The 12515-nt window shown below is 38.6% G+C and overlaps 1 protein-coding gene across 3 annotated transcripts in view; it reads left to right on the forward strand.

The window, feature by feature from the left end:
• Positions 1-12515, forward strand: part of Dennd4c (DENN domain containing 4C) — a 93090-nt gene that overhangs the window by 52390 nt on the left and 28185 nt on the right. For all 3 annotated transcript variants that reach the window (XM_036177551.1, XM_036177549.1, XM_036177550.1), the window contains 6 exons: positions 133-278; positions 2032-2067; positions 2159-2289; positions 4584-4716; positions 8347-8553; positions 12245-12373. In XM_036177551.1, the coding sequence (XP_036033444.1) occupies positions 133-278; positions 2032-2067; positions 2159-2289; positions 4584-4716; positions 8347-8553; positions 12245-12373 (782 nt within the window). The remainder of the gene's footprint in view (positions 1-132; positions 279-2031; positions 2068-2158; positions 2290-4583; positions 4717-8346; positions 8554-12244; positions 12374-12515) is intronic.

Below are 12515 nucleotides of genomic sequence, written 5' to 3' on the forward strand. Positions count from 1 at the left end.
GAGCTTTACATGATTATTAGAAATTTCCATAAATGTGGGTTTGTATAAAGGTAATATAATATAGATGAGTATAAAATAATGTTTGATATGATTAGTTCCTCTTTAAAATTTGTTATAATTCTGTTTTTTCAGGTTTTTTAAAAAGTCGGGATCGAGCCTATACAAAATTCTATACCCTTTTATCCAAAACACAGATTTTTATTCGTTTCATTGAAGAATGCAGTTTTGTAAGTGATAAAGATACTGGATTGGCATTTTTTGATGACTGCATTGAGAAGGTAAAGTTTTGTTTTATATGCTACCTTAAAAAAAAAAACACATTGGTTTAACTTCATAATAATTGGGTTTTTAGCTCAAAGTAATCTGATACAGACAGATGTGTGTGTGTGTGTGTCTGTGTGTCTGTGTCTGTGTGTCTGTGTGTCTATGTCTGTCTTTCCTCTGTGGTGTCTCCTTGCTTGATTTACTTTTCTCTCTGAGCCTGTTAAGTGTTAAGAATGTATCCTTACCTTTCTAGGTCTTATTGGCTTTTTGTTTGTTTGTTTGTTGTAGGTGGATTTTTCTTTGGCATGCCTGCTCATAAAAAACATGGAAACTTATTATTAATTATGAAAGATCAGCCTATAGCTTAGGCTTGTCCCACTAGCTCTTATAACTTAAATTAACCCATTTCTATTCATGTACGTGTTGCCATGTGGCTTTCTCATCTCCTCCTAATGTCTGTTTCCTCTGCATCTAGCTGACAATTCTGCCTTTCTTCTTCCCAGAGCTCTGTCAAGAAGTCCTGCCTATACCTCCTTCCTAGCTAATGACTGTTTAGCTTTTTATTAAACCAATTACAGTGACACATCTTCACATAGTATAAGGGAATATTCCACAACAGTTTGTTTTAGCTAAATGAACAGGATACAATTAGCTTTATTAAAAAGCTATGGATTTATATATAGTGGTACACTATGTCTTCTTGCTTTACAGTTTTTCTGAATAGTTTAGTATCCGTAAGGCTTTTTTGTTACTGTTCAAGGTTTCTTTTGAGCCAAAGTCTCTTGTGACCCATGTTGGCTTTGAACTTGCTACATTACTAAGAATGACTTGAACTCCTTATTCTCCTGCCTCCACCTTTCAATTGATTTCACGGTTTTTCTAACTAGATTTCTGGAGCCATTTGTTTACACAAATCATAAAAGATTTGAGATTGTATCCATGAATGACTGAGTAGTATGTTTTAATTTTTGGTGACCTTCATTGATTCATATTCCTTAGAAACCATGTATGAATAAGATTTGTTTATGAAATAACCAAAATCAAGTATAATACATACCTGTAATCCCCCTGCTTGAGAGGCTAAGGCAGGAAGATGGAAAGTTCAGGGCCAGCATACACTACACAGCAAATTCTGGGCCAGCTGTGGCTACACAGTAAGACTTGTCTCAAAGAGTGAAAGCAAGAAAGGGAGGGAAGGGAAGAAAACTAACGAAAAGGAATAACCTGTCCTGTGAGCCACAAGACAAATGTGCTTGAATCTAAACATATAGGACCTAAAAGTAGATTCTGAAATGTTTTTGTATATGCCTGGCATTGAAACAGAAGGTTTATTTGTGTGTGTGAGGTATACACACGTGTGTGGTGGTGCACATGTGCAGAGAGGCCAGAGGAGGATGTTGGATGTCCTGCTGTACCACTCTCTACCATGTTCTAGGGTCTCTCACTGAACCCGGGGGCTGGGCTGGTTGCTGGCCAGCTCCAGCAGTCTCTGTGTCTCTGCCATCCTCCTCCTCGACTGCACTGGGGTTACAGGCATGCACAGCTGCCCTGCTTCTTATGTGGGCCTTGTGCTTGTATAACCAGTGCTCTGACCCACTGAGCCGCTTCTCCAGCCCCAAGTTTCTTCTCCTTTTTTTTAATTCTTAACCACTGAACTATTACTCCAGCCCTGAGTTTCGTCTCCTTTTTTAATCAGGATTTTAAAAAATTTTAAACTATTGAATTCAGTAGAGGTTTTTACCAAGAATTTCTCTTTTCCTCTTCCAGTTGTTTCCAGATAAAGGCATAGAGAAAACAGACAAGGTATGATTTTTTTTCCTTATATCGAAATGTCAGGTTTCAGAATTAGATATTGCTTATATGCATATTAATTGGAGAACATACTTATTTTCAGGTTGACTTGGATTCAGCAGAAGACACCAAATTGATAGAGCTAGATGATTCACAGAAGAGTGAGCACACTGTGTTTATTATGCCACCTGAGCCACCTCCTGATGATGGAAGTAACTTGTCACCTCAGTACAGGTAGCATGAACTTTTTAAGAACAACTTGGGCATAGTTTCGGTAGTTTATTTCCATTTTTGCTTTTACTAAGAGATGTACATCTTAGTAATTTATGTAGATAATTTTCAGTGTGAATAATATGAGCATTCTATGGAGTTGCCACCAGGCATTAACAGTGTAAGGATGAATGGCCTTATTAGAAGGGAAGTCAGACATTGATATCATTCACTTAAGTGTTTCATCATGTTTTCATCTTTAGAATTTGGGTTTAGGGGTTTGTTGTTGTTGTTTTGAGATTCCTATTAACTTTAGGACTTTAAATCCTGTGAAATTTTTGAGTTAGTGAGATACAGAAAACCATGAAAGTACAAGACCAAGGATCATTCATTCTGTGTTTAAAGAAAACCTAACAAATAGGATTTGGATGAAAATCTTTTCAGAAATTACAATAAATTTGTTTTTGTTTTGTAATCATCATGGTTCATAGTTTAGTAAACTTAAAAATGAAATAAATCTAACATAATTAGTACTAATCATAGATTTATTAATAGGTATGTGTGTATATTGTATAGATGAGTTCATTTTCTTTGTAACTTGTGCTTGCCTAAATGACAGGTCTGAGCATTCTTCCATGCCATCATAATTTTTCCTGCCTTGTGATTTTAGTGGCCACATTGTATACAGTTACTGTAACTACCTTTTTCCTGTGATTTGTTCATAGTTCTTTGTATCTTTGCAGATACATGTTTTGTTTTTGTTTATTTGTTTTAGGCTGTATTTGTACAATAATTCTCTGTGGTGGTATTGTGTTCCCCAAAATATCGTGCTCCCTAATAAACTTATCTGGGGTCAGAGACAGAACAGCCACAATATTAAACATAGAGGATAGGCAGTGGTAGCACACGCCTTTAATCCTAGCATTCCAGAGGCAGAAATGCATCTGTTCAAGGATACAGCCAAGCATGGTGACTCACTCCTTTAATCCCAGGGAGTGATGGCAGAAAAGAGAAAGGTATATAAGGCGTGAGGACCAGAAACTAGAAGCATTTGGCTGGTTAAGCTTTCCAGCTTTTGAGAAACAGTCAGCTGAGATCCATTTGGATGAAGACACAGAGGCTTCCAATCTGAGGAAATAGAATCAGCTGAGGAACTGGAGAGGTGAGGTAGCTGTGGTTTGTTCTGCTTCTCTGATCTTCCAGCATTCATCCCAATACCTGGCCTCAGGTTTGATTTTATTAATAAGACCATTTAAGATTCATGTTACAGTTCTCTAAGGAAAAGTCAAGGACCTTTGTAAAGGGACTGTAATCTCAGTAGGACCAAGTGAGACAGGATTGTTCTTGCAATTGAGTGTCTTGAGAGTCAAGTGCTAGTTTGATTTCATGCTGTAGAGTTCATTTTTATTTTGACTTGTGTGGTTGAGGCTTTTAGTTCTGACACGTAAGGCACAATCAAGAAGAGAAAGGCAATCTTTCTGAGAAGAGAATTTGCCAAACTAAATCAGAAACAGTTTCCAAGGAGAAAGAGTCATTCTTGTAATAACATTCAAAGAAATGCACACCAAACTGTTGAACAGAAGCATTTTAACTTACCCAATGGAGGCTGAGCTGTGTTGCTGGAGTGTTTTTTGAAATCATCTGCTATTGATTAGAATAAGTGCAATTCTTTCTGGGCGGTGGTGGTACATGCCTTTAACCTTAGTGCTCAGGAGGCAGAGGCAGGTGGATGTTTGTGAGTTCAAGGCCAGCCTGGTCTACAGAGTTAGGCTCTAAAGCGATACAGAGAAACTCTTGTGGGGTTTTGGGGGGGGGGGCAGTTTGAGGGAGTAGGGGTGGGGAAGAATAAGTCCAGTTCCCTTGAGAAACATTGGTTTAGTATTCATTTTAAGAAATTAAACAACAACAACAAAAAAGACTAGGTGTTTTTTTTTTTTTTTTTTAATACTGACCTAAACTAATGTCTTAAAGAAAACCTCGATTATAAAATATACTAGTTGGTATTTTTAAATATAATTATCCTTGAACATATGAATTTTATTGAAAGAGTTATGAATTTCTCTTTTTAAGTAAGAGTCGGGGATTTTTCTTTAGAAACTGGTTCAGAATAACAAATAGGTGGGAGCAGCTGGAGTTCCAGATGGGAAATTCTATAGCTCCTAGCTGTGTTTCCTCAATTTTGAAACAAAGAAATTGAAACAAAGTGTAAGGGATTTTCAAGAATATTATCGGGTATGTGAAACTTTTACCTCAGTCCTGAGTAGTTGAAGAAATAATGGATTTCCACTCAGCAGTTCTGTTTTTGCTTTTTATTTCAGTTACACGTGCTTTCCAATGTTGGATCCTAAGCTTTTTGACAGCCCACAGGAGCTGAAACTGTGCTTCAGTAGACATCCTCCTGGGAATAGCATTACAAACAGCCCTGCTCTCATGGCTAAAAGAACCAAACAGGTCAGATCCTCCTTACCTAACCCTAGTTCAGTGAAAATACAAACTGTGTCTGGCATGCAGCTTGTAGTATAGAATCCTCAGCAGCCGTCCGAAGCTCTGTGGTTCTCATGAGTTAACTCTGTTTCTAAAGCTGAAGCTTAAAGCACTCACTCATATTTAAGAGAAGTCTTGGAACCAATCATACCTTAAGTAAAACTATAACCTTTCTGGACATGGTGGCATACGCTTTGAATCTCAGCACTCAGGAAGCTCACTATGAGTCTGAGGCCAACCTGGTTTATACAGTGAGTTCTAGGCCAGCCATTACTACATAGTGAGACCCTGTTTCAAAAATTAAAAGAAATAAAATAAAAGGTCTATAATTTAGCCTAGCAGTGGTGGTGCACACCTTTAATCCAAGTTCTTGGGAGGCAGAGGCAGGCAGATCTCTGATTTCTAGGCCAGCCTATATATAACTTCATTGTGATATAATCCATAGACTGCACAATTTACCCACTTAAAGTGTAATTCAGTAGCTTCTCTTCCACTCTTGGACTTTGAATGTGTTCTCAAGGTTGTACAACCACCACCTCAGTTTAATTTAGAGATGCAGATAACTCCAGAAGAAAAGCCCACATCCTTTAGCCATTCACCACCACAGCCTTTCTCTCACAACCCTCTGTAACCACTAGTCAGCCCCCATAGGTGCAGTGTATCTATTGTAGGCATTTCAGAGGAAGGATAATGCAGTATTAGTGATTGTCTTCTTTAACTTAGTATAATCTTTTCATCCTCTAGCAGGGGTTAATGCTTCATTTGGACTGAGTGGTATTCCAATGCATGCACACAGCAGTTTATTTGTTCATAGGCATGTACAGTCCTTACTGTTGGCTACTGTGAATAATGTTGATCCAAGCATATGTGTGCAGTTGCCAAGTAGATGTATGTTTTCGTGTCTTTTTAGTATATCTAGGAGTAGAGCTGCTGTGTTTATGGTAATTCTCTGTTGAATCTTTTGAGAAAATGCTACACTATTTTACATTTCCATTAACATTGTTCAAGGGTTCTGATATTACAGTATCGTTTTCAGTTCTTATTATCTGCCTTTTAAAAATTACTGCCATTTGGTGAATATGGAGTGATACTTCACTGTGGCTTTGATTTATGTTTCCTTTGTGTCTTAGGTACAGTACAGCAAAAATTACATAAAAAGGAGTTAAACACAGGACAGCCTAGATAGACATCTTACTTTACTACAGCATCTGGTTTAGGAATAAGGGATTAAGCTATGCTGAGATGTATTAAAATAACATCCTTTATACACAGGTATTTTGAGGTTCTTCAGAATGAATTGAAATTGTGCCAATTCTTCTGCCTCAGCCTCCTGAGTGTTGGGATTACAGGTATAAAAGCCACGTTGTCTAGCCTTGGACCAGTTATGTTTAAAGACCTACTCAGAGAATCAATGTAGACAATACACTTAGAAGGGAAAGTTAAGTGGAAATCTTGGCAGGAAATATTCTAGGGCATCTTAATTCTTAGTAGTGAGAAGAATGAGAAAAATATTGCTTAAGATTAAAGAGGCCTGGCAAAAGGAAGGTACCTGCTGTGCAAGCTTGGGAACCTGAGCATATCCCCAGAGCCCATCTAAAGGTAGAAGGAAAGAATGATTCAACAGTGTTCTCTAACTCCTGCACATGAGCCATGACCCATGTGTAGCACATATGCATGCATGCATGCAAGTATGCACACACACTAAAAAGTTAGAGAGCCAGGCATCATGGTGCATGCCTATAATCACAGCGTTTGGGAGGTGGAAGCAGGAAAATCAGGAGTTAAAATGAATATCATAACACTTGCCAACAGATAGTTGTAGAATAGTGTGAAATGTTACTGTAAACCAGGGTTTCTTAAACTTTTTTCGCTTATGATCTCTTTTCACCTGAGAGTTTTTATATGATCCCAGGTATCATAAAACTTTTAAAAACATATATGTAAATTATATATAATTAATTACATTAACAACCAGGACAAATTTGCATGCTAATGAGATTGATATCCTTGTTCATTTTTACATGAAAGATTAAATCTTGACTGAATGTTGCAGGATATTCAGCATATTGAGTGTTTTTCAGAGTTGATCAATACTTTGGATTATACTTAGTGTTGAAAATGCAACTTTACATAAATATATAATACGAAATAACAAAAGTGTGTTTAGGACCAGTCCAGAAGTTATTGGAAATTCTGTCCTAATCCTAAGCCAAAAGTCACTCAAGTGACTTTTTTTTAAATAAAACTCAAGTCCATGCCACGATTTTAAAAGTAAAACATTCTGATGCAATGCAGTCCAAAAGTAAAACTGAATGTAGTTCATTCAGTAAAGTGCTCAGTCTACAAGCATAAGGACCTGAGTTCTGGCCTCAACCCACATCAAAGAGCCAGGTAGGTGAGGCAAACTTGTAATCTCTTTATTGAGGCAAAGACAAGAGAGTCCCTAGGGCTTGTTGATCAGCCAGCCTTGTCTAATCAGAGAGGCCCAGGCCAATGGGAGAGCCTACCAAAGAGAAAAAAGAAAAGCAAAGCAGGGTAGATGATAAGGAGTGACACCTGAGGTGGACCTCGGCCTCCACATGCACGTGCGTGCACACATGCAAACAGGAGCATGTGTCCAAAACACATCCTTCCTTGATGTTTACATACTGAGGAATTGTGATTGGGAAATTGTAAATCTTTTTTCTTTTCTTTTTCGTTTTTTTCTGCAATGTGTTGTAAATATATTGGATTCCTAACAGTCAATTGTATTGAATAACAGGAAAGGCATTTTAGACACTTCTGTTGCCATTGGGGATGTGATGGCACACAGTGAGCACTCAGAAACACCTTGAAATCTTTACACACTTGATTTTGAATTACTCTTTGCCATGGGTGTACTCAGACAGACTTTATTTTTATTTTTTTAGCTGAGGATCGAACCTCAGGCCTTGCACTTGCTAGGCAAGCACTTACCACTGAGCTACATCCCCAACCCTTTTTTTTTGGGGGGGGGGGGGTTTCGAGACAGGGTTTCTCTGTAGCTTTGGAGCCTGTCCTGGAACTCGCTTTGTAGACCAGGCTGGCCTCGAACTCACAGAGATCCACCTGCCTCTGCCTCCCGAGTGCTGGGATTGCAGGCGTGCGCCCCCACCGCCCAGCATCAGACAGACATTTTACTGCTGTCAGAGTTTCCATGTTTCTGTTATTCACTTACACAACTCTATTTGGGGTTGTGACCCACAGTTTTAGACGCTGGGCTACAAACCAAAGTTCATGGAAGCATGCATGTGGCACAGAATTAAGACTATAAAATGTTTCATTTTGAAAGTGTAAGTTTACGTTAAGAATTTCCCTTTTGCTGAGTGGTGGTGGCACACGCCTTTAATCCCAGCATTCGAGAGACAGAGGCAGGTGGATCTCCATGAGTTTGAGGCCGAGGCCAGCCTGGTCTACAGAGTGAGTAACAGGACAGGCTCCAAAGCTACACAGAGAAACCCTGTTTTGGGGGAAAAAAGAAAGAAAAGAAAAAGAAAGAAAAAAGAATTTCCTTTTTTTTTCCTTCATCACTCACTATAATGGATTATAATGAATACAATGATGTTTATTTCTTTATAGGAGATAAAAACAGCTCATAAGTTGGCGAAGAGATGTTATATGAATCCACCACAATGGGCCAAGTGTCTCTTCAGTCACTGTTACAGCTTGTGGTTCATCTGTCTCCCAGCCTATGTTAGAGTTTCTCACCCCAAGGTCAGAGCGCTCCAACAAGCATATGATGTACTTATTAAAATGAGGAAGACAGATGTGGATCCACTAGATGAGGCAAGTACAAGACACATATTGTTACCTTTTTTTTTTTTTTCCAATGTAGTAGATGAATTTAGGACCTTGTTTGTGCTTGGCAAGTGAGCTATATCCCTAGCCCATGCTGATACATGTTGTTTTATAATTTTAAGTGTTTGGGTCTTGTTAGTTATGGTGATTGATGCACGATTATAATTCTAGCACCTTCGAGGCAAGAGATTGTCCCAGCTTTCAGGCTGGCATACCTTGGGCTACAGAGCAACACCCATTCTTAAAAATAAAAAATGAAAAGGAAGGTAGGAAGGTTAGTTAATTTAGCTCTTAGTCAGCAGGGCCTGGTAGTACACACTTTTAATCTCAGCACTTGGAAGGCAGAGGCAGATGGATTTCTGTGAGTTCAAGGCCAGCCTGGTCTATAGAGTGAGTTCCCCGACAGCCAGGTCTACACAAAGAAACCCTGTCTCAAAAAACAAAAAATTAGCTCTTAGTCGTTTTAAAGCTTGCTCAAATCATTTTCATGAAGCAGTTATAGTAAAACTACCATTCTGTTTCATGGTGCTAATATATATTGTTTGTTCAAAATATTTATTAAAAGTTACTGCTTTGGACAGGTGTGGAAATGTACACACCTTTTTAATTCCAGCACTGACCAGCCTGATGCACATAATAAGTTCAAAGTCAGCCAAAGCTACATAGTGAGACCCTGTTTAAAATAAATAAATAAACCCACAACAACAAAATTACTGCCATGCCTGGGAGTGGTGGTGCATCTGTCTCAGCACTTGGGAGCCTGAGGCAAGACAGGGATCACCCGTTTAAGACCAGCCTGGGTTACTTTGTGAGATGCTGTCTCATATTAAAACAATGAAAAACTGTCACTTTGCAATGAAGCAAGGATGTCCTTACTTAGGTCACATTATTTGTTCTTACACAGAATGTAATAGTGATTTCATTTTGTTCTTAATATAACTTTATTAGGAAACAGAGGTAAAAGACTTGCAAGTGGTTCTTAGTACCTTGTTCTGTAGTTGGAGAGCTTCTCTCCAGGTGCCATCAAGCCCGGTTAGTCCAACAACCCACTTGTAAAATAAACACACAAACATTTATGTTATTTAAACTGCTTGGCCATTAGCTCAGGCCTACCATTGTCTAGCTCTTACACTTATATTTAGCCCATTTCTATTAATCTATACTTTGCCACGTGGCTCGTGGCTTACCAGTACCTTATCTCTTTCTTGTCATGGCAGTGGCTGGCAGCTGCCCCAGCCTTCACTTTCCAGAATTCTCCTCCTCCTTGTCCCACCTACCCTATCCTTCCTGCCTGGCTATTGGCCAATCAGCACTTTATTTATTTTAACCAATCAGATCAACACATTTGACATACAGAACACCCCACAGCATTGTTCTAAGTAGGTAAATCATGTAAACTCAGATTATTCATCTGAAACTATGTGATTCATTTTTCAACATTGGCACTGTTGACTTACGATGAACAAAATTATTGGTGGTGGTGGTGTGTGTGTCCTGTACGTAACAGGATGTTTAGCAGGGTTGCTGGCTCCTACCCACTAGAGGCCAGTAATAATCCTTCTCTCCCCTTCCTAGGTCTTGACAGTCATTGCCCCTGGAAAACTTTTTATAGAGAGAATAATAACACTTCTTCATAAGGTTGACTTAGTTAAGTCAGGTAATAGACAGATCATTCCTGGCTTATAGTCAGCATTAGTAAATGATGTGCTACATGTCATTATATATTCTTTCTCTCTCCAAGCTTAGATCCACCTTAAGAGGTATTTATATCATCTAGCTGGAACTTGGAGAAACTGAAGAACTTACTTAGCTTTTCTCTCTGTTCTCCACTTTGAAAGTTTTTTTGTTTTTTTTTTTAATTTTCTTTTCTTTTTTTTTTCTTCTTTCTTTGTTTTGTTTGAGACAAGGTTTCTCTGTATAGCTTTGGCTTTCCTGGAACTCACCCTGTAGCCCAGACTATCCACAAACTTACAGGATCCATCTGCCTCTGCCTCCTGAGTGTTGGGCTTGAAGGCGTGAGCCACCACCCTCTGGCCTTTTTTCTTTTACTTTTAAAGATAGTGTTTCATGGGGTTGGTGATTTAGCTCAGTGGTAGAACACTTGTCTAGCAAGCACAAGGCCCTGGGTTCGATCCTCAGCTCCAAAAAAAAAAAAGATAGTTTTTCACCATGTGACCCTGATTGGCATGGAGCTCATTATGTAGACCAGGCTAGCCTTGAACTCAGAGATCTGCCTGCCTCAGTCCCTGCCTCCAGAGTGCTGGGACTGAAAGTGTGAGCCACTATGCCTTTGGGCATTGCAGTAGTTATAAGTGACACTCAAGCCAGATCAGAATTTAAAATAAAAACTGTCTTTGCTAATAATATGGCATTGTCTTTAATTTTCTTCCTTTCTGCCACCTTTCCTTTCCTCTCTTTTCTTTTCTTTTTCTTCTTTTTCTTTTTTTTTTTTTTTTTTTTTTTTTTTTTTTGTTGTTGTTGTTGTTGTTGTTTTGGTGGTACCCCTAGGGATTGAACCTATAGTCTTACACAAGCTGGCCAGTCGCTCAGTTACTGAAATACCTTGCTGTGCATACTCTGTCAGTCTTTTTACATTATTTTACAAATCCCATCTGTTAAACTTAGACATCCTGAAGCTACTGTTCATTTAGCATAGCATGTAACACATACTGATTGGGGCAAAAGTTATTTTAACCCTATATTTGTTTTTAGAAATAAATTCTTTTTCATATTATGGAGAACAGTAGTCATTTTCTGTATATAGATTTATTTTCTCAAATGTACAGGCCCACAGAGGTTTGCTAGTGAGATTGGAGCTTGCTTTACCCAGCAGGGCTGCATAAGGGGATGATTTGACCACAGATGTGGTTACCAGGTGTGTGGAAAGATCTGCACTTGGCTGTGCGATATGCTTTGATCTGGGGGATAGGGGGTGTCTTTTGCCCCACCCCTTGGCATTGTTATAAAAAGTCCTTTTGGGGGCTGGAGAGATGGCTCAGAGGTTAAGAGCACTGGCTGCTTTTCCAAAGGTCCTGAGTTCAATTCCCAGCAACTACATGGTGGCTCACTACCATCTGTAATGAGATCTGGTGCCCTTTTCTGGCCTGCAGGCGTGCACATAATAAATAAATAAATAAACAAACAAACAAATAAATAAATATTTAAAAAATAAAATAAAATAAGCCCTTTTGAAGAGACAGAAGGGGCCGGTGGATTTTGACCCAGGTCCTCCTGAAGCTATTCTGTGTTTCTGTTTGTCTCATCTCCATAATCTTTCTATCTATAAATTCCTTATTCCTCTCTCCTCCTCATAGGAATCCTGTAAAATGTGGGAGCTGGCCTCCCATACTCAGATGAGATGTGCCTGGAATAGTTAATACTGTTGGTTATTATCTGTTAGGCTGAATAGGGTTTGTTGTTGTATTTTATCTAGGTATTTATTTGTGTTGTATTTTATCTATGTATTTATTTGTTGTTTATTTGTTTCTGAGGCAAAAGTCTTTTGTAACCCAGGCTGTCATAGAAGTCATTCCGTATGGGACAATGGCCTTGAACGTCTGATCCTCCTGCCTCTGCCTCCCATATAACTACCACACCTGGATACGTAGTCTTTAAAATCTCTGTAAGTCACAAGTAAACTAATATGCTAAAGATATTGCTTTGTTGTTCCTCTTGTTAGGTGTGCTATCGGGTAGTGATGCAGCTCTGCGGACTTTGGGTTCATCCTGTCTTAGCAGTGAGAGTCTTATTCGAAATGAAAACTGCTAGAATAAAACCAAACGCTATTACTTACGGCTATTATAATAAGGTAAGTTGGATTAACGTTAGGCAAGGCAGTATATTTTTAAGTTTTTTATTATTTGTTAAACTTTAGTTAATTTATTCTCTGATCTCTATTGACAGAGATTGTATAAATAATACACATGTTTTGAAATATGTCTATATTTTAG

The sequence above is a fragment of the Onychomys torridus genome, chromosome 2, assembly GCF_903995425.1.
Source record: "Onychomys torridus chromosome 2, mOncTor1.1, whole genome shotgun sequence".
Classification (NCBI taxonomy): Eukaryota; Metazoa; Chordata; class Mammalia; order Rodentia; family Cricetidae; genus Onychomys; species Onychomys torridus.